At 43.4% G+C, this 23,717-nt stretch overlaps 2 protein-coding genes across 4 annotated transcripts; both read left to right on the top strand.

Annotated features, from left to right (window-relative positions):
• The first annotated feature begins 3,057 nt into the window (after nt 1–3,057).
• ADRB3 (adrenoceptor beta 3) lies at nt 3,058–14,347 on the top strand. 3 transcript variants are annotated; one of them, XR_016282283.1, is made up of 4 exons: nt 3,058–4,534; nt 9,508–9,573; nt 11,835–12,267; nt 13,417–14,347. XR_016282283.1 is itself a non-coding variant. In XM_089537485.1 (3 exons), exons 1-2 carry the CDS (start codon nt 3,225–3,227, stop codon nt 9,545–9,547), a joined length of 1,350 nt encoding a protein of 449 aa, XP_089393611.1. In that variant the 5' UTR covers nt 3,058–3,224; the 3' UTR covers nt 9,548–9,573; nt 11,835–14,347. The 3 variants fall into 3 exon arrangements, 2 of the variants coding, with proteins under 2 accessions (XP_089393611.1, XP_089393612.1); XM_089537485.1 differs by having other exon boundaries at nt 11,835–14,347; XM_089537486.1 differs by lacking the exons at nt 9,508–9,573; nt 11,835–12,267; nt 13,417–14,347 and having other exon boundaries at nt 3,058–9,499.
• Nucleotides 14,348–16,761: 2,414 nt separating this feature from the next.
• On the top strand, nt 16,762–22,524 carry LOC149306811 (nucleoplasmin-like). The gene is made up of 6 exons (XM_089538205.1): nt 16,762–16,838; nt 18,330–18,412; nt 18,758–18,877; nt 20,412–20,505; nt 21,442–21,674; nt 22,459–22,524. Exons 1-6 carry the CDS (start codon nt 16,772–16,774, stop codon nt 22,522–22,524), a joined length of 663 nt encoding a protein of 220 aa, XP_089394331.1. The 5' UTR covers nt 16,762–16,771.
• Nucleotides 22,525–23,717: the final 1,193 nt, after the last annotated feature.

A 23,717-nucleotide genomic window follows, 5' to 3' on the forward strand; every position in this document is an offset into this window, starting at 1 on the left:
TCTCCTGAGTTTTCATGCAGGATTGTATGTGATCTCATCTCCAAACTTTCCCAGATCATCTTGGATTTGCCATCAGGTCATACTTTGTTTGTTTTGATCACAGAAAGGAACTTGTTGGATCAGAGGAACAGAAGCTGTCATTAAATGTGTCTTAATCAAATCCTTTCTTGAATCATATCACTATTTAGAAGCATTATCTTTCACTAACCAGAGGAGAAGAAAGCATATTTGGTTATGAGGAGCATGTGAATGTTTTGTCTTTCTCTATACAAATACAAATGTATGTATGTATGTATGTATGTATGTATGTATCTCTCTCTCTCTCTCTCTCTCTCTCTCTCTCTCTCTCTATATATATATATATATATATATATATATGCTTTTGAGTCACTTGTGCAAAAGAGACTGGAGTGTATATTCCCCCCCAGGCACTAAATTTAAGCCCCTGTATTTACTTTTCCTTTTCCTGAAAATGATTAGAAGAGATGCAAAGGGCCAAGCCATACATCCAAATTTTTCAGTGGTTCCCTTGGTGCCATTGCTCACTGACTGGGATATAGCTTCTTTCCCAAGCCACATCCACACTGTACCATTTTAGCAGTCTGATACCACTTTAACTGCCCTGGGTTCACCCTACACAATCCCCAAATTTGCAGTCTGTAGTATCTGACACCGAAAGAAGCGATCTCATTTTATCTTCCAAGGCTGAAGTTGGCTCCTTATTCCTAGATCCCAGTTCTGCAATTGTCCAAAACTTCCAAACAAAGCCAAAATCATAGAGATGGATAAAGAGATGAGGCTTAAATGCTCCTGCCCCCAAAATCCACATTTCAGATGCCATCCTTCCCTGTTGGGATTTTTTTAAAAAAAGGTCAACCAAGAATTTTGGAAATTCAGGAATGGTAGTGGTTTGAGTGTTGGCCTGCAATTCTGGAGATCAGGGTTCGATTCCCTGCTCAGCCATGGAAACCAGCTTGGGCAAATCCCACACTCACTATGCAGTATTTTTGAATACACAGCATGTTCTTTCTTTAAGCACCTTTGCCACCTTTTGTTACCTTTATGTGTCATTTTCCAAAATGGCTTAGTATCCTGAGCTGAGGAAGGGAAGACTGAGAAGAAGAATGACGCAGAGCAACAGCCAGCAGCAGCCAAAGCACAGATGCCATCTTCCATAGAGGTGGCTTCCAAGCACCGTTTTCTTTTCCAAGGAGATAAGACGTCTACGTTGCCAACGAGTAAGTCATAAAATGCCAATCTTTCCTCTCCTCCTCACTCTCTCCTCCTAAAGCAAAGTTTCTCCCATACTTAGAGTAGACATCCGCTACTACCCCCCCCACCCCCAATCCTATGGCATTGCTCCTGCCAAGGCAAACTGGCACAGGGCCCATCGCTGAGACACATTTCAGCACCTCCAGTCGTTCTTGCTTGGCTTCAGTTTATAGCAGAAATCATTGCAAGCGTTGCTTTTGACTTCATAGGAGCCCTTGGAAATGTTGCATCCTGGACTAGCACTCCTAGATAACATGGTGTAGTGGTTTGAGGACTGGACTATGACTCAGGAGACCAGGGTTCGAATCCCCGCTCAATCATGGAAACTCAAGAGGAAGGCAAGGGCAAACCTCTGAACAAATCTGGCCACAAAAACCCCATGATAGGGTCACCACAGGATTGCCATATGACTTGAAGGCACACAATAAGAACAACAACTCCCAGATTCCCCAGACCAGCATGGTCAGTCATAAATTGGGAGTACTGGGAGTTGTAGTCTAGAAAAGTGACTTAACAGAGCTCTAGATTATGCACTTTATGCTTGAATTCCTGCTTTGATGTATAGGTTCACCAGGAAAGACATTACTTTCTCTTCCTCTGTGATTTTACAAAAGTGGTTGGGGGCACACAGGTTTTTATTTCTGCCTTCACTCCTTTTTAATGTAAATCAGAGAAGAGAAAGAAAAAGAGGAAGAAAAAGAAGAAGAGGAGGAAGAAGAAGAAGAAGAGAAGGAGGAGGATTTGGAGGGTTGGCTGGGTCTCAACATATGGATCAAGAAGAAGACAAAAGAATTAATATGTTTCTTTTGTTGTTGCTGTTGTTGAAAAAGACAACCAGAAAATGGAATCAAAAAGAAGAAAAGAAGATAACGTACGGATGGAGAAAGAGAATTTCAACAAACTTAATAGAATGACATGACGGAAACAATGAGGAAAATGACCAAGAGATCCAAAGAAGGAAGTAACTGAAGCTATATGGATGTAATGAATGTGAGATGGTTCTAAGATGTGTGTAAGGATCATGGGATGGTATGACAGGGTGTGTGTGTGTGTGTGTTTGTTTGTTGTTATTGTTTTGGTGTGTGCTTGCTTATTTGTTTGTATGATTTTACTCACTGTTTCTGAATCAAAATAAAAGAGGAGGAGGAGGAAGAGAAAGAAAAGGAGGCGAAAGAAGAGGAAGAAGAAAAAGAGGAAGAAGAGGAGGAGGAGGAAGAAGAGGAGGAGGAGGAAGAAGAGAAAGAGGAGAAAGAAGAGGAAGAAGAGGAGGAGGAGGAAGAGAAAGAAGCAGAGAAAGAGAAAGAAGAGGAAAAAGAAGAAGAAGAGGATTAGGAAGAAAAAGAGGAGGAAGAAGAAGAAGAGGAGGAGGAGAGGAAGAAGAGGAAGAAAAAGAGGAAAAAGAAAAAGAGGAGGGAAGAAGAAGAAGAGGAGGAGAAGGAGGAAGAGAAAGAAGAAGAGGAAAAAGAAGAGGAGGAGGAAGTAGCGATAGAAGAAGAGGAAGAAGATGAGGATTAGGAAGAAAAAGAGGAGGAGGAGAAGAAGAGAAAGAAGAAGAGGAAGAGGGCTTGGAGGGCATCCTCATCCCGGGGGCCTTCCCTCTCTCTCCGTCGGAGGGCCCTAGAGGCGGGCACCATGCCCACCCCTCCCTCCCTCCCTGGCTCCTGGAAGGGCTCCTCCTCCAAGCGATGCCCCCCGAAGGAAGGGAGGGGATGGCTCTCTCTGGCTCTCTCTCTCTCTCTCTCTTTCTCGGAGTCCTGGCTGCCTTCCTTCCCCGTCGAGGCGCCTGGAGTCTTGTTCCGCGGAGCATGGGGCGCCTGGCTAAAGCAGCATCATCATCATCAGCAGCAGAGTCCTCGAAGAGTCCGCAAGGCAGGGCAGTGCCTCGTCCGTCGAGGAAAGCAGCCAGCACTTGGGACTAGAGGTAGAGGCCAGAAGGAGGCGATCTGCCCCCGATGGCCCCCGCGTGGCCCCCCAATAACGGGACCTGGACGGCGGGGCCCTCGTCCAACTGCTCCTGGGCGGCACTGGGGTCCCTGGGCCGGCAGGGGGCGCTGGGGGCGGCCTTGAGCCTGGCGGTGCTGGGGACCGTCGGGGGCAACCTGCTGGTCATTGTGGCCATCGCCAAGACCCCCCGCCTGCAGAGCCTGACCAACATCTTTGTCACCTCCTTGGCCTGCGCCGACCTGATCATGGGCTTGCTAGTGGTGCCCCCGGGGGCCACCTTGGTGCTGAGCGGCCGCTGGCCCTACGGCACCCTGGGCTGCGAGCTCTGGACCTCCCTGGACGTCCTCTGCGTCACAGCCAGCATTGAGACCCTCTGCGCCATCGCCGTGGACCGCTACCTGGCCATCACGGCCCCCTTGCGCTACGAGCGGCTGGTGACCAAGGGCCGGGCCCGGGGGGCGGTCTGCCTGGTCTGGGCCGTGGCCGCCTTCATCTCCTTCCTGCCCATCATGAACCACTGGTGGCGCGACGGGGCCGACGAGGAGGCCCTGCGCTGCTACCGAGACCCCCAGTGCTGCGACTTTGTCACCAACATGCCCTACGCCATCCTCTCCTCCATCATCTCCTTCTACGTCCCACTTTTGGTCATGGTCTTCGTCTATGCCCGGGTTTTCGCCGTGGCCACACGGCAGCTCCGCGCCATCGAGAAGGACAAGGGCCGGTTCCTCCAAGAGAGCGCCAAGGGCGGTCGGCGGAGGAGGCCCTCCCGGGTCTTGCTGGCCATCAAGGAGCACAAGGCCCTCAAGACCTTGGGCATCATCATGGGCATCTTCACCCTCTGTTGGCTCCCCTTCTTTGTGGCCAACATCATCAACGTCTTTGCCAGGTCCCTGGTCCCCGACCAGCTCTTCCGCTTTTTCAACTGGTTGGGTTATGTCAACTCGGCTTTCAACCCCATCATTTACTGTCGCAGCCCCGACTTCCGATGTGCCTTCAAGAAGCTGCTGTGTTGCCCTCAGAGCATGGATTGTCGCCTCCGTGCCATCTCCAAGGACCTCCATGGACAACCCTGTGCCTTTAGTCCCCAGGTCTTCTTGGAGAAGGAAGGTGCTCCTACGGCCGTGAGGTCCAAAGAGGAGGAAGAGGAGGAAGAAGAGGACGACAATGGCACCAACAGCACCAGCAGTGGCTCCAGCAGTAGGACTGGAGAAGCAAAACTCTTGTACTTCTCCAGCAATGGACACAGCGGTGGTCAGCGGCCCCTAAGGGAAGCCCAGCTCCAAGGAACACAGGTCACTTTGTGCCCGCAGCTGGAAGAGTAGGTGTCATGAGAAGTTAGTGGGTTTATGGGAATGGGAGGTAGGGACAACTAAGTATTATGTACCTCAATGCTTCCCGGTCTATAATAATGTGGGGGCCTGGTGTGCCAAGAGCCTGGCACTAAATTTGTACCCATTAGGTACAACTGATTCTTTCTTTCACGGAAATGTGCCAGGGACTGGCAGACAGTAGCTCAGGGACTGGCACCCATTCAGGGTCCACCACATTTGAGTAGCACTGATGTGTACATGCAATGTCTACATTTCTTGGCAGCAAGATGATATGGGAGGGATCTGGAAAGGAATGGATTCAAGCATGGGGTGTGAAGGCCTTGCACAATGCTGGGACAGGTTTCCTTGGAGGTAAATTGCCGTTGTGTTCACTGAAGCTTACTCCCAAGTTGCGCCCAAGTTGAGTGTGTCAACTCTAGGATTGCAGCCACATTGTTCAGAGTGATGGCCAGGAGGCTACTGAGGAGTAATGGTTAGACAGTGTTGGACATGGGATAGTCTCCTCAACCATGAAACTCACTAGGTGGGGCCAGGAATACTCTTTCAGCCTGTCCTACCTTACAAAGTTGTTGTGGATATGGAGAGGAAAGAGCCATGTACACCTCCGTGAACACACTGGAGGACAAGCAGGCAACAAATACATAAATAAGCACTGCTGCATCAGGGTTATGCGGGACATAAGTCAGTGACAGAGCCTCGATTTTGCATGAAGAGGATCCCAGGTCCTGACAGCTCAACTTAAAAGGATCAAGAAGAAGGTGATAGGACAAATGCAACCGGAAAGTTGAGAGGTTGAAGTAGACAGTACTGGGGTAGATAAATAAAGAATTTTTAACTTAATATGGCCACTTGCTATACAGGCGGGAGGATTCTAGATGTTGTATCAAAAAAAGTGATGTTTCTCAGCTCTGAATAAGGCTGCTTGCCTGGCGCAATCTCAATCAACAGCAACTGATCTACAAAGAGCTACAAGCCCTGTTTATTTTTCCCCTTCATGATGCTCCATCACACCTCCTTTTTGGGAAGACTTTTAGCTTTCACCAAAGAGGAAATTTTATTTCTTGCTTTGTTTCTTCTCTTCCCCAAGAAAACTGAACTGTAGGAAGTGTAGTGGTTTAAGCGATGGGCTAGGTCTCCAGGAGACCAGAGTTCGAATTTCCACTCAGCTATGGAAACCCTTGAGCAAGTGGTATCTTTCCAGGTTTGTTGTTGTTGTTGTTGTTGTTGTTGTTCTATGCCTTCAACTTGTTTCTGACTTATGGTGACCCTAAGGCAAACCTATTAAGGGGTTTTCTTGACAGGTTTTTTCAGAAGGGGTTTGCCATTGCCATCTTCTGAGACTGAGAAGTTTGTCACACTGGGCTAATTTTGGCATTAAAGAGAGATTAAAGCGCATTTATTTAAGCATCCTGCAAATAAAGAAAGAATGGCAAGTAATTGCGCAAATGATTTTCACAAGCAATTGCATAAAGTGATATCGGAAATGCATTCTTGCTGAAATCCTGAAAGTAAAAAGATGCTCATGAATGCATCTTTGTGACCACTTTAATGGCAGGTTTTGTGCGACATTGTGTGAAATCATGTTGCATAATTACACAATTTCCCCGGGATATTCAGGGGATAAACTCCCAATCTCCTTTGTGTGACAAACTCTTGAGGCATGGAAACCCTTGACCAAGTGATATCCTTCCAGCCTTAAAGGAAGGCAGTGCCCCCCCCCCCCCAAAACCCAAACCCAAATCTTGCCAAGAAAAGCCGATGATAGGGTTGCCATACATTGGAAATTATTTGAAGGCATCCAGCAAGGAGCCTATCTTCCCCAAAGTCTAGCTTGTCCTGATTGAAGGCTTCCGAAAACAGCCTCCCCAAAGTTGAGGGTCTCAGGACTGAGATGATGGATTTCTCTTTATAACAATGACATTTGTATATGGTTTGGAGGGGGAAAGGTTGTCGAAAACCAGACTCTGGGCATCATTACTGCTTCAGATATCGAGTCAGGATTCATTTTTCATTTTCATTTTTTCACTCCGCACTGTGTTCGACTCTCTGAGCTTTATATTATTATTATTATTATTATTATTATTATTATTTGGACTACAACTGTTAGAATCTCACTTCCAACATGGCCAATGTCATGGATATTTTTTTGAATGACAGCTCTTCAGATATTTGAAGATTGCTAACAGCCTCCTTCTACTCCTTTCTCCAAGCTAGGCTAGGGAGCTCTTTCAGTCATTCCTGTCAGGACTTGTTTTCTAGGAACATTTCTGTTTAAATTAATTCTAGAGCATGCAGCTTTCAGCTCATTTTATGAATATGCATCTCCTCTCTGTCTTATTGGTGAGCATCCTTAAAAAGCAATCTCCCCAAAAGCATATTTAATCGTAGGGGCGATTGCAATGACTGTTTTTATACTGTGAACTCCTGAACACTGGAATGACACATTAAAAAAGACATTGTTAAACTCTTTGCACAACTGTTTGATTTCCTCCTCCTCTAGCTCTACAGCATTTTATTTATCAATGCACCCATGATCACAGGTGACACAGAGAAGGCGAAAGACCTGAAAGAACAGCAATAACTGCCAAACTGCCAAAGGACAGACTGGGGGATTGGTTGGGAGATTGCAGGATTTGGAATCTGAATAAGGAACCTCTCCAAACTATGATCAGGAGTGCATCTTTTACAAAGCTGGGGAATTTTTGGCACTGTAGTATTAAAAAGTAACTTTTCCAGCCTCAGCAAACTGCATGTGTTCAGGACTGTATACAAAACTCAGGAACTAAAAAGCACAACAACAATAGTAATAATATTAATTTCTTACCTGCCTCTCCCTGTGGACTGAGGCAGGGATCTACAACACAAGAAAATGCTGAATTTCTACTTTGGAAACGAGACTGGGTTATGGAGAATGCTGACATTTGGAAAGAACTATAGAAGCATCCTTTCCCTTGTTCTTTTCTTTCTAAGTTTGATTCTTCCCCCCTGGCAAGGAAATGTTCTAATATCTTGCACCTCCTTTCTTGTTTCGTGGAGCAGAGTCAGCACCAGGAACTAGCTGCTGACTTTTCCCCTTACCTGGGTCTTACAGATTTGCTAATAGCATTTATTGAGTTTTCTGCATCACTTGGCACATTTAATGCTGAGACACTATTTTTAGACATTGTGGGAGTCTGTGATGTGCGGACATGGTTTCTTTTTCTCACGGAGACCAAAATTAATGTTATCTTTCTCTGGTTGCCTCTACACTACAGAAATAATCCAGGTAGACATCACTTTAACTGCCATGGCTCAATATTGTGGAATTCTAGGAACTGTACCTTTGTGGGACATTTAGCCTTCTCTGCCAGAGAGCTCTGGTGGGAGAAGGAACTACAAATCCCAGGATTCTATAACATTGAGCCATGGTAGTTAAAGTGGTGTCAACCTGGATTATTTCTGCAGTGCGGATGCAACCCATGACAGCTTTCCCACATGATTGCATTTGGATACTGTTGTCATATTCTAGTTGTTAACAAGGGAAGTGCTCTTTTTTGTTGTTGTAATGTTGGGAAGCCAATACAAGACAGAATACCATTAGGAGGAAGAGTACATGGCCTTACTCTCTGGTAAGCAAAATGATAGTGTCATTTATCACATAATCAGGCTTTCCCATTCCCTCTGAATTTGGCTGAATTTCTTACAGTAGCACAGTGGAAAAAATAGAATCTGCCACAAATAATATATTATTGCACATTACTGAGTCCTAGGTTTATGTGTTAATTTAATGTATTAGAATGGTTTTATGTGTTTAATCTATGTTGTGCCACACCTCAAGCCTTGGAAAAAGGCGAGTAAGAAATAAATTATCCTCCTCCTCCTCCTCCTCCTCCTCTTCCTTTGGTCTCAAATGGGGAACTGAGACACAATAGCTTTATAAAAGATCTACCTCTAGTGGAGATGAAAATGACTCGAGTTGGTATGTTAATGTGGATCTATGCACATAACTTCATATTTTGCACCCTACTGGCAAGCATGCCTCTGATGCCAATTGCCTGCATTTCAGAACTGACCACTATACACCATTGACTAAGACATACTGTCAGATTATCAGCCAATATGTATCAATATCATCTGCTATGACTAATTATGGCTCTCTGTGGATTTAAGAGGACTTCTTTTCTATCACCTGCTACCTGATCCTTTTAAAAGAGAGGACAAAAATTAAACTTTGGATCTACTGTACATAAGGAACATGTTTATCACTAGCTTAACGTTTCCTGGGAGTTCATATTCACAAATACAGAGGATGGTTCCTTGTTCCAAGTCTGACTCTTGGTCCAACTAGTCCTGCATCATCTGCTATACTCTAGCTGGCACGGGTGGCAAACCTGTCTCAGAGAGTTTCTTGGAGAGTGGCCTTAAAATTTAAAATAGCACAACATTCTCAGACCTTATCGATTTGCAAAGGCCTGCCCACACAAATCCCAGGATTCCATAGCATTGAGCACAGCAGTTAAAGTGGTATCAAACTGCATTATTTCTGACCTGCATATGCAGCCTTTCTCACCCACCCAACCTAATCTAACCTACAAAAATCCCTCCAGAAGCCCCTCCGCTTCCTTAGGCGACACCCCTTGATGTGGATCAATCCCCACACACGATATGGGCCTCTCCAACTGAACAAAATCTGATCTTAAGGGTCTGCTTCAACTAATTTGAATGACATTATTTAAAAAGGGTTTTTACATGGTACAGAGGAAAGATGTGGGATTAAACAGACGCCGAGAGAGAATATAATGATGCTTTGAACATTTGCTTTGTAGGCCTATCCATTCTGACCAAAATTAATACTACTTGCTTTAAAAGCACAGTCCATTCAACAAGACCCAGTTCTGGATGATGAAAAATAACTTGTAAAAAGTCCCAAAGATGCCTGGTTGCTCACTTAAACTGATTTATTTTGTTGTTGGCTTTCAAGATTTCCAACCAGAGACTTGAAAGAAAGACATGAAATGTGAGTGGAGAAGGAAGCAGAGAGAAAACGGTGAGTAAATTTGTGAAACTGAATGTTTAGCTTAAAGATGCAAAGAGCTTGATAAGTCTGGCCTCTGTTACCTGTGCTTTGGAAACCTCTGGGTTAGGCTACTGTAATTTCCTATATGCGGGGCTCCCTTTGAAGATTATGAAAACTGCAGAAAGCAGCTGTTGGCTATCAAATGTATTATGTATTATACTCATATTACATTTGGGTTTCATCAGTTGAACTAATTCCTGACTTGTTTCTGGGCCAGAGTGCTTCTGATGACCTCTGAATTTCTTTGTAGCTTAAGACCGAGATACAAGAGGGGTGACCTGCCTTCGTTCATATACTGTATATATAATACGCCTATACAGTAAGACCTCTAGTCGATCCAGTTAATTGAATGCATTTAAAATGCATGTGAACAACAAAGATTCAACCTGGATTCTGGGATTATTTTGACCATCTGAATAACTCCTCAGTCTGACTTGAAAGAAACAGGGCAGAGAATGTATTGTTTCTACACTGGAGTTTGATGGATGTGAGTGCCACTGCCCAAGTTCTTAATCCAATGCTATGGTTCCTGTATGTTGGAATGAACAAAAGAGTCTCTCCCCATTTCCTGTAAGACATCAGAGGCGACATCATAAGTACAGAGAAAAACATCAGAAAGTCTTTCTGTCAACAAGCTTACACAGAGAATTTTATCTCTGGTGTTTATCCCAGTAATCTTGCTTACGCTCTAAGGATCCAGCTTCCATATTTGGAGCTGGGATGGCAGTGATCATGCTCTCTTGGTACCTCTAGTGCTTTGCTGTTGTTGTGTGCCTTCAAGTCGTTTCCCTAAGGTGACCCTATCATGGGGTTTCCTGGGGCTGAGAGCGTGTGACTCAACCAAGGTCACCGAGTGAGTTTCCGTGTCTGAGGAAGGAACCAAACCCTGATCTTGAGTTGTTGTCCAACACTCAAATCCATTGCGCTGGATTTCAGTGTTTACTGTTCTCTAAAATATTTTACTACCTTATTTGGAGCTGGAGAAGAATCCCTCTATTACTTGTGCCACTTCCTTTGATTTAAACCATGGGGGCCTGGATCTTGGCTGGTGGAATTCTGCCATACAAGTGGAAAGGCTGAACTTGATAATCACATCACACTAGTATAGCGGTGCAGTTCAACCTTAACCGCCACAGTTGTGCCTTTGAAATCCTGGGATTTGAAGTTCAGCGACAGGCATTTAAAATTCTCAGGCAGAGAGTTGTAGTGCCTCAGCAGACTCCAAATCCAGATTCCATAGGATTCCATAGGATGCAGCCATGGCAGTTAAAATGGAATCATAGTGCTATAACTGGGGAGCATGAAAGAGAAGCTAGTTTTTAAGGGGCTGCCCTTGCAGACTAGAGAGGCTCAGTTGCTGATTCATTGAAGTTGATTTTTCCCCTTCCATTTGGAATTTCTCTTGTCATACACATGTTTCTTAGCAGCTGATCTTGTTTCAAACCCCATTCAAGGTGTCCATGTCCACTGCATGCTCAGAGCTGAGGCTGGCAGCACATGGCCTTAGTGCCAAATGTTTCCTCTCCTGCTGTTTTTGTGCCCCCTTGGTGCCCTTGTCCTCACTGAACTCCAGCACTGTGCCAGCCAAATTGACTGCATTTAAGTGCTTGTGTTACAGAAGATTCACATTCCCAGAACCCTGAAGGAAACAGAGTTTTTCCTCTAAAATGTGATGTATGCATCCTTACTTGCCTTGTTTTACCACAGAAGGGCAGTTTTCTGAAACCAGACGTGGGGCTTTCCCACTTCCAGCTGCCACTGAACTTTGGCTGGACATAAGACGTGGTCTGCAAGAAGATCCAACAGCTACAGACCTGAAATGGTCTGTCTCTGATTTAGAGCCACTCACATCCTCTTCCTCTCTCTTTTGCACAGGTACACCAGTGTTCGGCCATCATTTTCTGAAATCAAACCTGTGCCTCTTAGATTGCTTTTGCTTTTCTTGGCTTGAAATCCTGGATTTTGGTAGGAAGAGAAGAAACAAATCCCTTAGTTCATTGCCCCCATATGGGGACTCCACCTAGAAGATCGGTTATGCAATCAGTTCACACACTTGCTTATTGATTTCTGCCTTGTCTGTTTGTTGCTTTAATGAAACTTAAGCCTGCGTTGATTTATCAATGACAGACTAAATTGCTGTGTTGGATTAAGTCCTTCTGGCTTTGAACTCACGCTCAAAAATAGACTGCTAGTTTCCTTTTCAAACATATTTTGTCTCTCTATTGTTTCAGGACTGCAGTGATAGCTTTGCTGCTTCTCTTTGTACTGAATCCTGGCTTCTGGCTTCCTCCCCAAGTCTCCAGCAGTCTGAATCCCTTGGATACTCATGAAGAAAAGTAACTTCTTTTACTGAACCAGTTTGTTTCAAAATGACAGTGAAGGTTGTGGATCTCACACAGACAATCGAAAGATTTTTTTATTGTTGTTATTATTATTATTATTTGAGAAGTACAGCCTGGTGGAATCATTGACACTAATTTATAGTTTCTGTAAGGCTAACTCAGCGCAAAACACTGTGCAGATCTTCGAAGTGATGCTCTTCCTCTAACTCTTGTTTCCTTTGTTTGGAAATGCTCAGTGCTACTGTCAGGACTGGTTTGACATGGAACTACAAATCTTTTGTCAGTAGTCCCGAAGTAAACCACTAGTATGAATGCCAACTTGGTATGTATGGATGTGCATCTTTTTTAAAAGCTGACTCAGGTATTTTGAAATATATTTAATTTTCCTCCAGGAAAGAAGCATTGCGAAGAACAAATGGTCACTTTAAAGCAAACCTGATGGTGGGTGTACCTCTGCAAGGGGGAAACCTGGAGGAATGGGATGGAGGAGCCTACGATCTTCCTGATGTTGTTGATCTGCAGTTCCTATCAGCCCCAGTTGGCACAACTAACAGTCAGATATAGTCTAAAAACACCTGGAGGGCTGCAGGATCCTCCAATCCAGCTTATTATGGGGAGGGGGTTTGGGATTTTTTTAAAAAATGTTTTGTTTAGTAACAATTATGTAAGTTTTCCTAATAAACACAAAAACCTCAACCAAAATCTGGCCGTTTTTGCCACTCCCTGTGTCTGCTATGGCAGATGTCACAAATGCACAAGGAGGTTTCCAAGACTTCCAGTCCATCACTGCTAGGGGTGGATTTGGAAGGGACACTTTCATGTTACTCAAAGGGATCATGTAGCACCTTTCATAGACTTGAGTTCACCAACTTCTCCCTTTAAATTAATCTCAAAGGTGCTACAACAGGGCTAGGCAACCTGCGGCCCGGCGAGGCCTTGGGACCGGCCCCAGCCCGGTCATGCTGCCGATTGCCGCCAGGGCCTTTGGGGGGCAATTGTCTATAGAAGCCTCAGAAACATGCATTTATATTAACATTTTTTAAAAAATCAGCAAATTTTTCGCGTGTCCTCCATTTTTTTAAAAAAAGTGTCTTCCATTTGAAAATTTTGTCCTACATTTGTCCTGGTTTATTTATATATTTAATTTTTAAAAATTATTTAATTATTTATTTTTTGGCTTCGGCCCCCCAGTTGTCTGAGGGACAGCAACCCGGCCCCTGGCTCAAAAAGATCGCCTACCCCTGTGCTACAAGATTCCTTTACATACTGATTTTCCAGACTCACACAGTCTTTGATTTCTTCTATTACTCTTTCATTCCTTTTCCTTTCTGGAGAACTCTTCTATCTTTAACACCAACCAGCTTGACTGGCAGAATTTCAACAGGTATAAATTATCCCCTTGTGTCTTTCGTTCAAGCTGAACAATTATTGGCAAGCGCTAATCTTCAGGTTTCTGTTTTGTTTTGGATAGCTCCTCACCATTAGAACAAGGATGGGGAACCCATGGACATGGAAGTCACTGAGGAAGACTGTGGTGGGTCTATCAGTTAGGAGCTGGTTAGACAGACCCTGGTAGACTGCCTTGGTGGAAAAATCTACCTCTCATGCTTGACTGAACAGAGGGGAAATTTCAAAGAAGACTTATTGCACTACAGCTCTCAGAATCCTCTATCCAACATATCCCAGGGTTGGACTGTTTGGGAACGTCTTGCAACTGTGGTGTAAAATTAACTTTTCCAGGGTGTGAAATCTGCTGTAGAACCCCCCGAGTTGTACTAGTATATGCACTAGTGGGAGTGTGTCTACTAATCCGTATGGAAAGTTATATCATAGAATCACCTTTGCATGCAAGGAACATTACAGATTTTTAGTGCTTTCAGGAAACAGTTGCAATTGAAGGGGAGGGTGGGGGATCTTTTGTAATAGTAATGAAGAAGAGAGAATTGTAGTAGTTCCAGCTTACTTTCCACTCTGGCGGCATGGTGCTGGAACAAAGAGTACTTGCTGAAATCCTCTTCTTCCAACAATTACAAGGAATCGTCCTCTGCTGTGTTTGAGAACCTTATAAAAAGATATTTTAAATAAGGATGTAAATATTGCTAATTGTGCTTCTGTTTCTTCCTATATGAAATCCCACTGCAGAGACCATCCTGCATTTTAATGTATATAAATAAGTAAATAAATAAATTGCCTAAAAGCCTTGTGAGTGTTGAAGTAAACCAGCCATTTGAAGGTTCACGAACAGTGTTGCAATTATCCTTTTCTGTTTCCCATTTTACTCTGATCCTACAATTATGTAACTGTATATATACACTGGAAGCTTGAAAACTATGTACTTCACCAACACACTGGGAAAGTGGAATGTAATCCATGAACGCTCATACTAAAATAAACTGGCTAGTCTTGAAGGTAGAGAACCAGTGTGACACCGTGGTTTGAGTGTTGGACTATAGCTCCAGAAACCAGAGTTCAATTCGCCAGCTTGGATCTTGGGCAAGTCACACACTCTCAGCCTCAGGGGAAGGCAATGGCAAGCCTCCTCTGAACAATTCTTGTTAAGAAAATCCCATGATAGGGTTGCCTTAGGATCACCATAAGTCGGAAACGACTTGAAGACACACAACGACAAGTCTTTAGGGTACCACAAGACTCCTCTTTACTCATCCACTCCCTTCTTATTATACTAAAACAGACAAATATAATATAGGCATCTCTTTGAAAACTGAAAAATGTACCATTTGAAGTACTGTACTCTGGCTTCAGCTTGATCACCCCATTGAAAGCTGTCTATTGCTGCCATCTCCTGGATACAGTTTGCAATTCCATGAGCAGGGAGGGTGAAGACTGGCGATGATGTTGGAGGCATGCATGCCCAATTGATAATTAACTGATAGTTAATTAATTCCCCTCTGAAAACAGAGGAGAAGGGGAGAGTTAAGGTAGCTGGAGAAGACTGATCTTATCACTGTGGCACCTTTCACACTACACAACTGTAGCATACCCAAACTATGGCCCGCCAGGTGTTTTGGACTTCATTTCTCAGAGGCCTCAGCTATCTTGGCCAATGGTATGGGATTCTGGGAGCCAAAGTCCAACACACCCGGAAGGCCAGAGTTTGGGAATCACTCAGCTCTTTATAGCACTATGATTATAGCATTAATTGCCATGGCTGCATCCTATGGGATCCTGGGATTTCTAGTCCAGTGATGTGGTGACTTAGTGGTTAAGATGCCAGTTCTGTTGATCAGAAGATTGGAAGGTTGGCAGTTTGAGGCCTGACTGCTGCATGATGGGGTGAGCTCCTGTCACTAGTCCCAGCTTCTGTCAACCTAGCAGTTTCAAAGCATGCAAATACAAGTACAGTGGATCCTTGTTATACGCTGGGGTTTGGTTCCAAGATCCCCCGTGTATAACAAAATCCGTGTATGCTCAAGTCCCATTAAGTATAATGACATAGCAAAATGGTGTCCCTAATAAAAAATGGAACATCAAGGTAAATTTATACTTTTTTGGAACATTTTCAAACCGTGTATGCTTGAATCCGTGTATAAAAAAATCCGTGTATAAGAAGGGCCGACTGTAGATAGATAGGTACCACTTCGGTGGGAAGGTAACCACATTTGGTGCAGTCATGCTGGCCACATGGCCACCACAGCAATCCTCAGACAATGCTGAGCATCACCCCCTACAGTCGGTTATGTCTAGACATTCAGGTCAAGGGACTACCTTTACCTTTACCTTTTGAGGCACTACATCTCTCTGGCTGAGAACTCCAGATACCCCTCCCTAAACCGCAAATCCTGTCCTGTCCAAAATTGCTTAGTGTGGCTGAAAAGAGACTCTGCACATGTTCAGAGGTATTGGCGTTTATGCATTCCCCAGTGCGCAGATCAGGAATCTTGGCTCTCATACATGATACTCTAGTTGTAAGCCTGGGAGTTCTCAATTCTGGAACAAAGAACCAACCAAATTGGTTTTTTAGTCAGTGTTACACCTTCCAATCCACCTCTCCAGTTAAAAAGAAATCAAAAGCAAAGGAGCACAGGATGTTTGGGGAGAGATTTCCCTTTTAAATCCAAATATATTCCAGGCAAGGTAGTTTTTTGTAAGTGATGCCTAAGAGTCTTGGGTTCTGTGTTTCTTTTTAAAATCAAACAAATTAAAGCTTCACTGAAGGAAGAACCCTTTAAGAAAGTGGGTGTATAGGGTGTGGTTCTACTTTTGGGAAAGGACATGGGGAGGAGTTTTGAAGCATTTCAACAGATGTGTTTTACATTTCTTCAGTTCCACTAATTCAGTAAGTAGCAAGATGGTCATTTTTATTAGTTTTCCCTCAAATGTTGCTCCTATGTCCAAAGAACTTGAAGATAAATAACCTGAAGCAGACATTGCCTTAAATTGAGACATTATGATTTTCAAGTCTCTTTCAAAGACAATTTTATTTAATCCTTCCATGAAGTTTAGCGTGAAAGCATTCCCTTATTAATCTTCTGCTTATTATTATTATTATTATTATTATTATTATTATTATTATGTGTGGTCCTTTGTGCCTCTTCCTTTCCTGAATCCTTCTTGCACCGCTGGTATTTCTCTATTTATGTCCAGGTTGACCATAATTTTGCTTGCATGGGAGATTAATGCTATGGTCCTATAGTTGTTGAAGTCTCCTTTCTTGTAGATGGGGTTGTATACTGATCATTTCCTATCTTTATGCAAAATAAAATTGTGAATTCATTCTGAATTGACAGTATGTCTGTTGCTTTCTGCTATTATAATTGTCTTTGTGCTTGTCATCCTAGATCCATTTTGCATTGCTGCAGCCCAGCATGAGTTTCCTTTCTTTAAGTTCAAGCTCATCTTCTACAAATGAAAAACCAGTGGTAACTCTTTGGGGTAATATTGTTGCTTCCTTCTTTTGAAATCACATAGCTTCCTCCTCATCTACTGAAAACACATTATCTCTAGCCATTCTCTAAGTCCTTGGATCAGGGCCAGAGAATGTATGGCTTTCCAGACGCTGGGACTTCTAGTGGCAGTAGTCAAGAGCATCTGGAGCATCATAGATTCCCCAGCCCATCTCACAGATTGTCAGTATGTTGGTGGTCATCCTAGGACCCCCAGATTCTAAATAGCACACAGCTACTATAAGCTCCAGACAGCATGTTGGCAGCATGCGATTTTAGGCTGCATCAATAAAAGTATAGTGTCTAGATCAAGAGAAGTAATAGTGCCACTATATTCTGCTTTGGTCAGCCCCCACCTGGAATACTGTGTCCAGTTCTGGGCACCACAATTCAAAAAGGACATTGAGAAACTGGAGCCATGTGTCCAAAGGAGGGCGACTAAAATGGTGAAGGGTCTGGAAACCATGAAGCCCTATGAGGAAGGATTCAGGGAGCTGGGGATGTTTAGCCTGGAGAAAAGAAGGTTAAGAGGTGATATGATAGCCCTGTTTAAATATTTGAAGGGATGTCATATTGAGGAGGGAGCAAGCTTGTTTTCTGCTGCTCCAGAGACTAGGAACCGGAGCAATGGATACAAGCTACAGAAAAAGAGATTCCACCTGAACATTAGGAGGAACTTCCTGACAGTGAGGGCTGTTCGACAGTGGAACACACTTCTTCCTCGGAGTGTAGTGGAGTCTCCTTCTTTGGAGGTCTTTAAGCAGAGGCTGGATGGCCATCTGTCGGGGATGCTTTGATTGAGATTTCCTGCATGGCAAGGGGTTGGACTGGTTGGCCCTTGTGGTGTCTTCCAACTCTACGATTCTATGATTCTATGTTTGATGTATTGAATTCCACTTTCAGATTTCTTTCATTTGTGACTGCTTCTCATAGGATGTCTACTGCTGGGTGACACTCTTCCTAGTTCTCCTTTTGTGTGTCAGTGTGCCAGAACTGTTATTATTAGCCAGCTCAGCAGTTTGGAATGCATGGACTGGATACTAAATATTTTAATTGAATGAGTCTAAAATCAAAAATGCTGTAGGGTCCTTTCCCCCCACTGCTGTGGTGGAACATGCATGGGACCATACCACCATTTCTCACTGAAGGTCTCAGAATTGATACTAGTATTTACTTAGATTCTTGAGGACCTTGAGTAGACCATTATAGAACATATACAAGATATCCCTTCAGGTTCTTCCCTAAAGATAAGAAAAGGATATCCCATAGATAACACAACATGAGCTGTTAACCATGACCTAGATATGGCTTGCTTTCCTTTTTTCTGTAGTAGTATTTCTCTGGTTGATTTCTGTATAGGTTCTTTTCTAATTTGTGAAACCTAAAGTATGACTGTCAATTATTTTAGCAATGTAGGCTATTTAGCATAACAGTTGGCAAGTGGGAAGTTACACCTGTGGCCTCTTTGTGTTTCCTACAGGCTGTGAATTGAATGACACAATCAGGAAATGTGTAGTGGAAGTAGATGATGATTTATTGGAACACCTTGTGTACTTGAAAACGGTAAGCTGTTACATACATGATGGTGTTACCATCATCTCATTACATTATCTTGTACATGATGGATTTTTACTTGTTCTGGATTGATTTCAGATTCTGCACAGCTTCCTCCAAAATCATTAGTCCTCTTTGAATCCTCTAGCCTTTCAAATGTAGCCAAACTCAAGTTCCCATCACTTCAGCCAAGATGACCAGTAGGCATGATGGAAGCCCACTCCTGCCCTTTTAAGCGGTTCCCTTATTGGCCGCACTGTATGATCCTAATATCACCTTGCCTTTATAGAAAGGCTTTAATTAATCTGTAGTCTCTATTGGCAACTTCTGGTGCTGTTTGTTTCATTCTTCTAGGTATCTCTGGGTGAAGATGCTGATGACAAACTACATGTGGTTGCTGTGGAGTCCAAAAACATGGTCAGCAGCCTCAAGCCAGTATCACTTGTGTCACTAAGACACTCTGTTCTGCCAATGGTAATGCTATAGAACAATAAACTACACTAAAACATTGAGAGAGAAATATCTCAGTTGCATGTTGAATTATGCCCTCGTTCTCTTTCTGTAACACATCCACAGACACATCCACTCCTCCTCCCACCTTATGTTCTTATGAGTGAGACAAATTTTTGGAAGTTCAGTCCCAGAAGCTTGTGGCCATAATGGTGGAATGATATATTTCAAAGTGCAGGAATTCATCACGACACGTCCTGTAGTTGTGTTTCACACTGAAAGTTCAATAGTGTGAGCAACCATGTTGATACATGGAAAAGAAAAGAAAGCCAAAACAGATTGGGAGAGTAGTGACTTTCACTGAGCCTCTCTGCATGTCATCAAAGCACTTTTGTTCTCTTCCAAAGGGAGACAGTTGTAAAAGTGTACCTTTTGTCATACTGTAAAACCCCGTTTGGCAAAAGGCATGCTTTACAACCGTCTCCCAAGAGAACGGAAGTGCTATGACAGCATGCAGAGAGGCAAGGAGAAAGATGCTACTCTCCTGTTCGCTTTCAATTTTCTTTTCTCATGCAATCAGGATTTTATTCGCCCTAAATGGGAAAGCTAGGCCCTCATCACAGTGGTGGAATGGTACTCACTTACATGGTTGAAACTGCCATCTAAGCTGTGCCCATTTTGCTTCCTAGTGCACACACTATCATCATATACCTCCGCTCCCTCCGCAGCAGTTAGGATCTGTTCCTCAGTAAGGGTAGGTTGGTTTTTCTAGCAGCCATGCCTGGATTGTGCCTCCTCTCCCCTGACCCCTTGTCTGAGGAGAGTTCAGGACTACACACGCACTCAATCCATTGTGAGATCAGTTCCCGATCTATCCATTCCTATTAGGATGGAAAGCTGGGAGAAACCAAGTAATGTTATTTTACAGAGACAAAACAAAAAGGAAAAAAAAGCCCCCTCTGGCAAAAATAATTAGGCCTCCGGCAATTCCTGAACATTGGCTCTGCTAGCTGAGGCTGATGGAAATTACAGTCGGTATGTTTGGAGAGATCCAAATGTCCTGCCTCTGTTTTAAACAAGGAGTGAGGGATTTGTAGCCTTTTAGATACTGGCGAGAGCCAGCATGGTAGCGGTTTGAGTATTGGACTATGGCACTGGAGACCAGTTCAATTTCCAGGTTGGCCATGAAACCTACTGGGTAACCTTGGGCAGGCCATATGCTCCCAGCCTCAGGGGAAGGCAATGGCAAACCTCCTCTGAACAAATCTTGCCAAGAAAACCCCACGATAGGGCTGCTTTACCATAAGTTGGAAATGACTTGAATGCATGCCACAACAACAACAACAGCATACTACTGGACTGCAGTTCTCATTGGCCCTACCCAACATAGCCAGTGGTGAAGGAAGATGGAAGGTACTATCCATATTTCCCATCCTGAGACCCCACTGTAGAAGAAAATGCTCTGTGGTGTATCGATACTGTGTTGTTATTCCTCCATTGGTGTTGAATTTGGAATTATATATATATACTAAACCGTGGCATCTCATTTTTAAAACAGACCTGTCTTCATGGCTTTGAATTTATGCCCCCTGTTACCTTTATCCTGAAGTCTGGGACTGGGCCAGTCTACCTCCATGGAGAACATCTGATCTGTGAGTGAAAACTTGACTTCATGAATGAGTAACAAGATGTTGGAATGGGAGAGGAACAGGAACTGGGTGGTTGACTGGTGGTGTGGTGTTGTTGTTTGCCTTCACATTGTTTCCTACTTATGGCAACCCTAAAACGAAACTTTCACAGGGTTTTCTTGGCAAGTTTCTTCAGAGGTGGGAAAGAAATAAAAGTTTATTATTTTTCATTATGGTTGCTGTTCATCAGCTGTATTATTTATTCATGTCATGTCATTTATAGGCTGGTTTTCTTTATTCAAAGCAGTGTACGGTTAATAAATGAAGGGAAGTACGACCCAAATTGTAAAACATTCAAGCTTTGCTGAACAATGTCATTTCACAAAGCGCAGCACTTAAAAACACTCCTGTCCGATATACATACATACATACATACATACATACATACATACAAAATAAGTATAATGAGGGGGCAGAATTGAAGATGTTGGACACGAGTGTTTCTAAATTTATCTTGTTTCTAACTTAGAAATTTCTGAATTTTGTTCTATTTCTAAATTGCTACGAATAACCCTGCCTTGAACAAAACACGGCAATGTTTACGGAAAGGCAAGAGCTTGAGCATAGCCAATATATCACTTCTCAGCATCATGGGATTTTTTGAAAGTTCAGCCTTTGCTGTCATTGTGACATCACAGCCTGATCTTGCTTCCATTCTTCTTGCCTCTCCATCCATCAGTCTTAGCTGGTACAGTGTTCTTTGTGCAGTTAAAAGACACTGCCTACCCTCTCCTGATAACAGAAAACCAAACTGCCTCCTCATCTGTGATCAAGAGTTTAACTCCTTTCTTCCTTTTGCCCAATTGTCAAGAGCTCTTTGGGTGATGACCTTCAAGAGAGCACAGTTGTGGTACTGGTGGCTTATTTATTTGGTGCTTCCTTGCAATTCTGTTCTCCAAGTGCAAGATGTTTCTGACTATGAGCCGACAGAAGAAGACGTTCCACCAGATGAAGGGGAAGATGACACAGATCAGGGCAGTCCTGAGGAGGAGGAGGAGGAGGAGCAAGAGCAGGATCACGGGGGGGAGGAGGAGGAGGAGGAGGAGATGGACACCCAGGAGGCCAATGAAGAAGAGGTGGAAGCAGAGACGGCCAATGAGGAGACGGAGGCAGGCAATGCAGAGTTGGAAGCGGTAAGTTATGCTCGCTTATACATGTATATGACTCCTGGTCACCAAGCATCCTTTCAGTAAGGCAGGATAAAAAGACATAGACATAACTATATTTGGAAAGACCAAGTGACCAAATGGAATTTAAATTAAAAATTATTTTATTTAGTTAATTAAAATAATTGCCTGCTTATAGCCAGTGGCATCACTAAGGGGTCCAGGGGGTAAGGACTGCATCGGGTGACACTCCAGAAGAAGGGTGACACCCAGTCGGATCTTCTTCCCACGCCGTATCAAAAGAGAAGGTTGAGTGTGCCCTTCTTGGTACTGCCACCCCCTATTAGAAACCCTTGGCAGCCCTCCCCTGCACCAGGTAACACTTGGGATGGCAGCACCACTGCTAACAGCAGCACCCAAACCCAAGTTAAATCGTGATTCAACTGGAGGAATTTGAGGAATGGATCTAATGGCACATAGCCTGGTCTTTGGACGTTAGATAATTGTTTGGCAACACAAAGCATAGCCAAATCATGTGTGTTTTTGGATTTTAAATACTAGTTAATTTCCTTAAAGTAAGGCTGGGTGCCTTGAATCAGTCAGAAATTCAGGGAATTCCTAAGCCTAGACACAGCCAAGTTAGAACCACAGGAAATAGTGTCACCAGTGTATCATGTGTACGTATCCCTGCTCATCTGGAAAGAGGTGGTCCCAGCATGTGATGTCTGCTGGGATTATATAGTTCTTTGCTGTTTCTGAGGAAATGATCGCTTTCTCTAAAATGTGAAATATTCTGTCCTAAACCTGCCAGGTAGATACTGTGCCGGGGGCAAATGGCCTTATCATTCATGACATGATGCTCTTTAAGGCCACCTAACAGATTTTCAAACTCCTGTCCTTTCCTATTACATTCTTACCCCTTGATGACTCTGGTCTCAGGTGAAGAAGATGGGGGCAGAAACTATTGTAATGGAAGAACAGGTACAGTGGCCCCTTGGTATACGCTGGGGTTTGGTTCCAAGATCCCCCGTGGATAACAAAATCTGTGGATACTTAAGTCCCATTAAATATAATGATATAGCAAAATGGTGTCCCTTATAAGAAATGGAAAATCAAGGTTTGATATTTGAAATGTATACTTTTTTTGAACATTTTCAAACCATGGATGCTTCAATCTGTGTATAAAAAATCCATGTATAAGAAGGGACAACTGTATATCGCAATGCACTCACTGACATTCCTTCATCTAAAGGAGAGTAAACAAACAACACACTTGTTTAATATTTATTGGCTGAGAGAGTGTGACTTGCCCAGTATCACCCAGTGGTTTTCCTTGGCTGAGTGGAGATTTGAACCCTGGAGTCCTACTTCAACACTTCAACCATTACTCCTAAACTAAAGGGGGAAAGTTAATGGAATAGAACTGCCTCTCCTTATGTTCTTATGCTGTAATAGAAACTAAGGCAAGTCTCTTAGGAAATGAAAAGGTGGGGAGAATAGGACAGAACAATATCATGAGATTTCTCTTGTGCAGAGAAAGCAAATCCTACGGGGGCAGAGAAGGGTCCAATTTAGGCCCATCATCTGCAGTTTATATGCCAAAATTTGAGTATTAAAATTAAAAGAAATTTGCTAGCATCCTGTTTGCTGATGAATAGAGCAGAGCTTTTCTCTTGTGGAAAATAGATGGTTAAAATCTCAGTTCTTCAAAGCACCTTGATATTACTCTTCAGCTAACTAGACTTCCAGAGTACAGAATGGGCATACTATAGTTCAAGGATAGCAGAGCCTGTGCTTTTCAGCAAATCTATCCCGGGTTTAGTCCATGAAAACCAGATGAGAAAGATTTCTGCCTGGAAAAGTGGAGAGCTCTGCCAGCAAATGGCACAGATGGATCAGTGGTTTGACACCATAAAACCAGCATCTTGTATTTACTGTTGATGTCTGGCACCAGTAATGGAAAAAATCTTGTTAATTGTCCATCTCCATTCATTCACGTATTTTCAGTATCCATTCTTCTTGTGTTGATATATTTGATTCTTTCCAATATACAGCATGCACTATTCCACT

Source organism: Sceloporus occidentalis, unplaced genomic scaffold, assembly GCF_023333645.1.
Source record: "Sceloporus occidentalis isolate IW3139 unplaced genomic scaffold, rSceOcc1.0.p SCAF_9, whole genome shotgun sequence".
Lineage (NCBI taxonomy): Eukaryota > Metazoa > Chordata > Lepidosauria > Squamata > Phrynosomatidae > Sceloporus > Sceloporus occidentalis.

What these genes read in the sequence shown, in the direction of transcription:
- ADRB3 (XM_089537485.1), top strand. Translation starts at nt 3,225, where the DNA reads ATGGCCCCCGCGTGGCCCCCCAATAACGGGACCTGGACGGCGGGGCCC. An exon ending in TTGTGCCCGCAGCTGGAAGA is followed by an intron (nt 4,535 to 9,507) that starts GTAGGTGTCATG and finishes TTGGCTTTCAAG; the next exon opens with ATTTCCAACCAGAGACTTGA.
- LOC149306811 (XM_089538205.1), top strand. Translation starts at nt 16,772, where the DNA reads ATGAGTTTCCTTTCTTTAAGTTCAAGCTCATCTTCTACAAATGAAAAA. An exon ending in CCATGGAGAACATCTGATCT is followed by an intron (nt 20,506 to 21,441) that starts GTGAGTGAAAAC and finishes CTGTTCTCCAAG; the next exon opens with TGCAAGATGTTTCTGACTAT. An exon ending in GCAATGCAGAGTTGGAAGCG is followed by an intron (nt 21,675 to 22,458) that starts GTAAGTTATGCT and finishes TAAACCTGCCAG; the next exon opens with GTAGATACTGTGCCGGGGGC.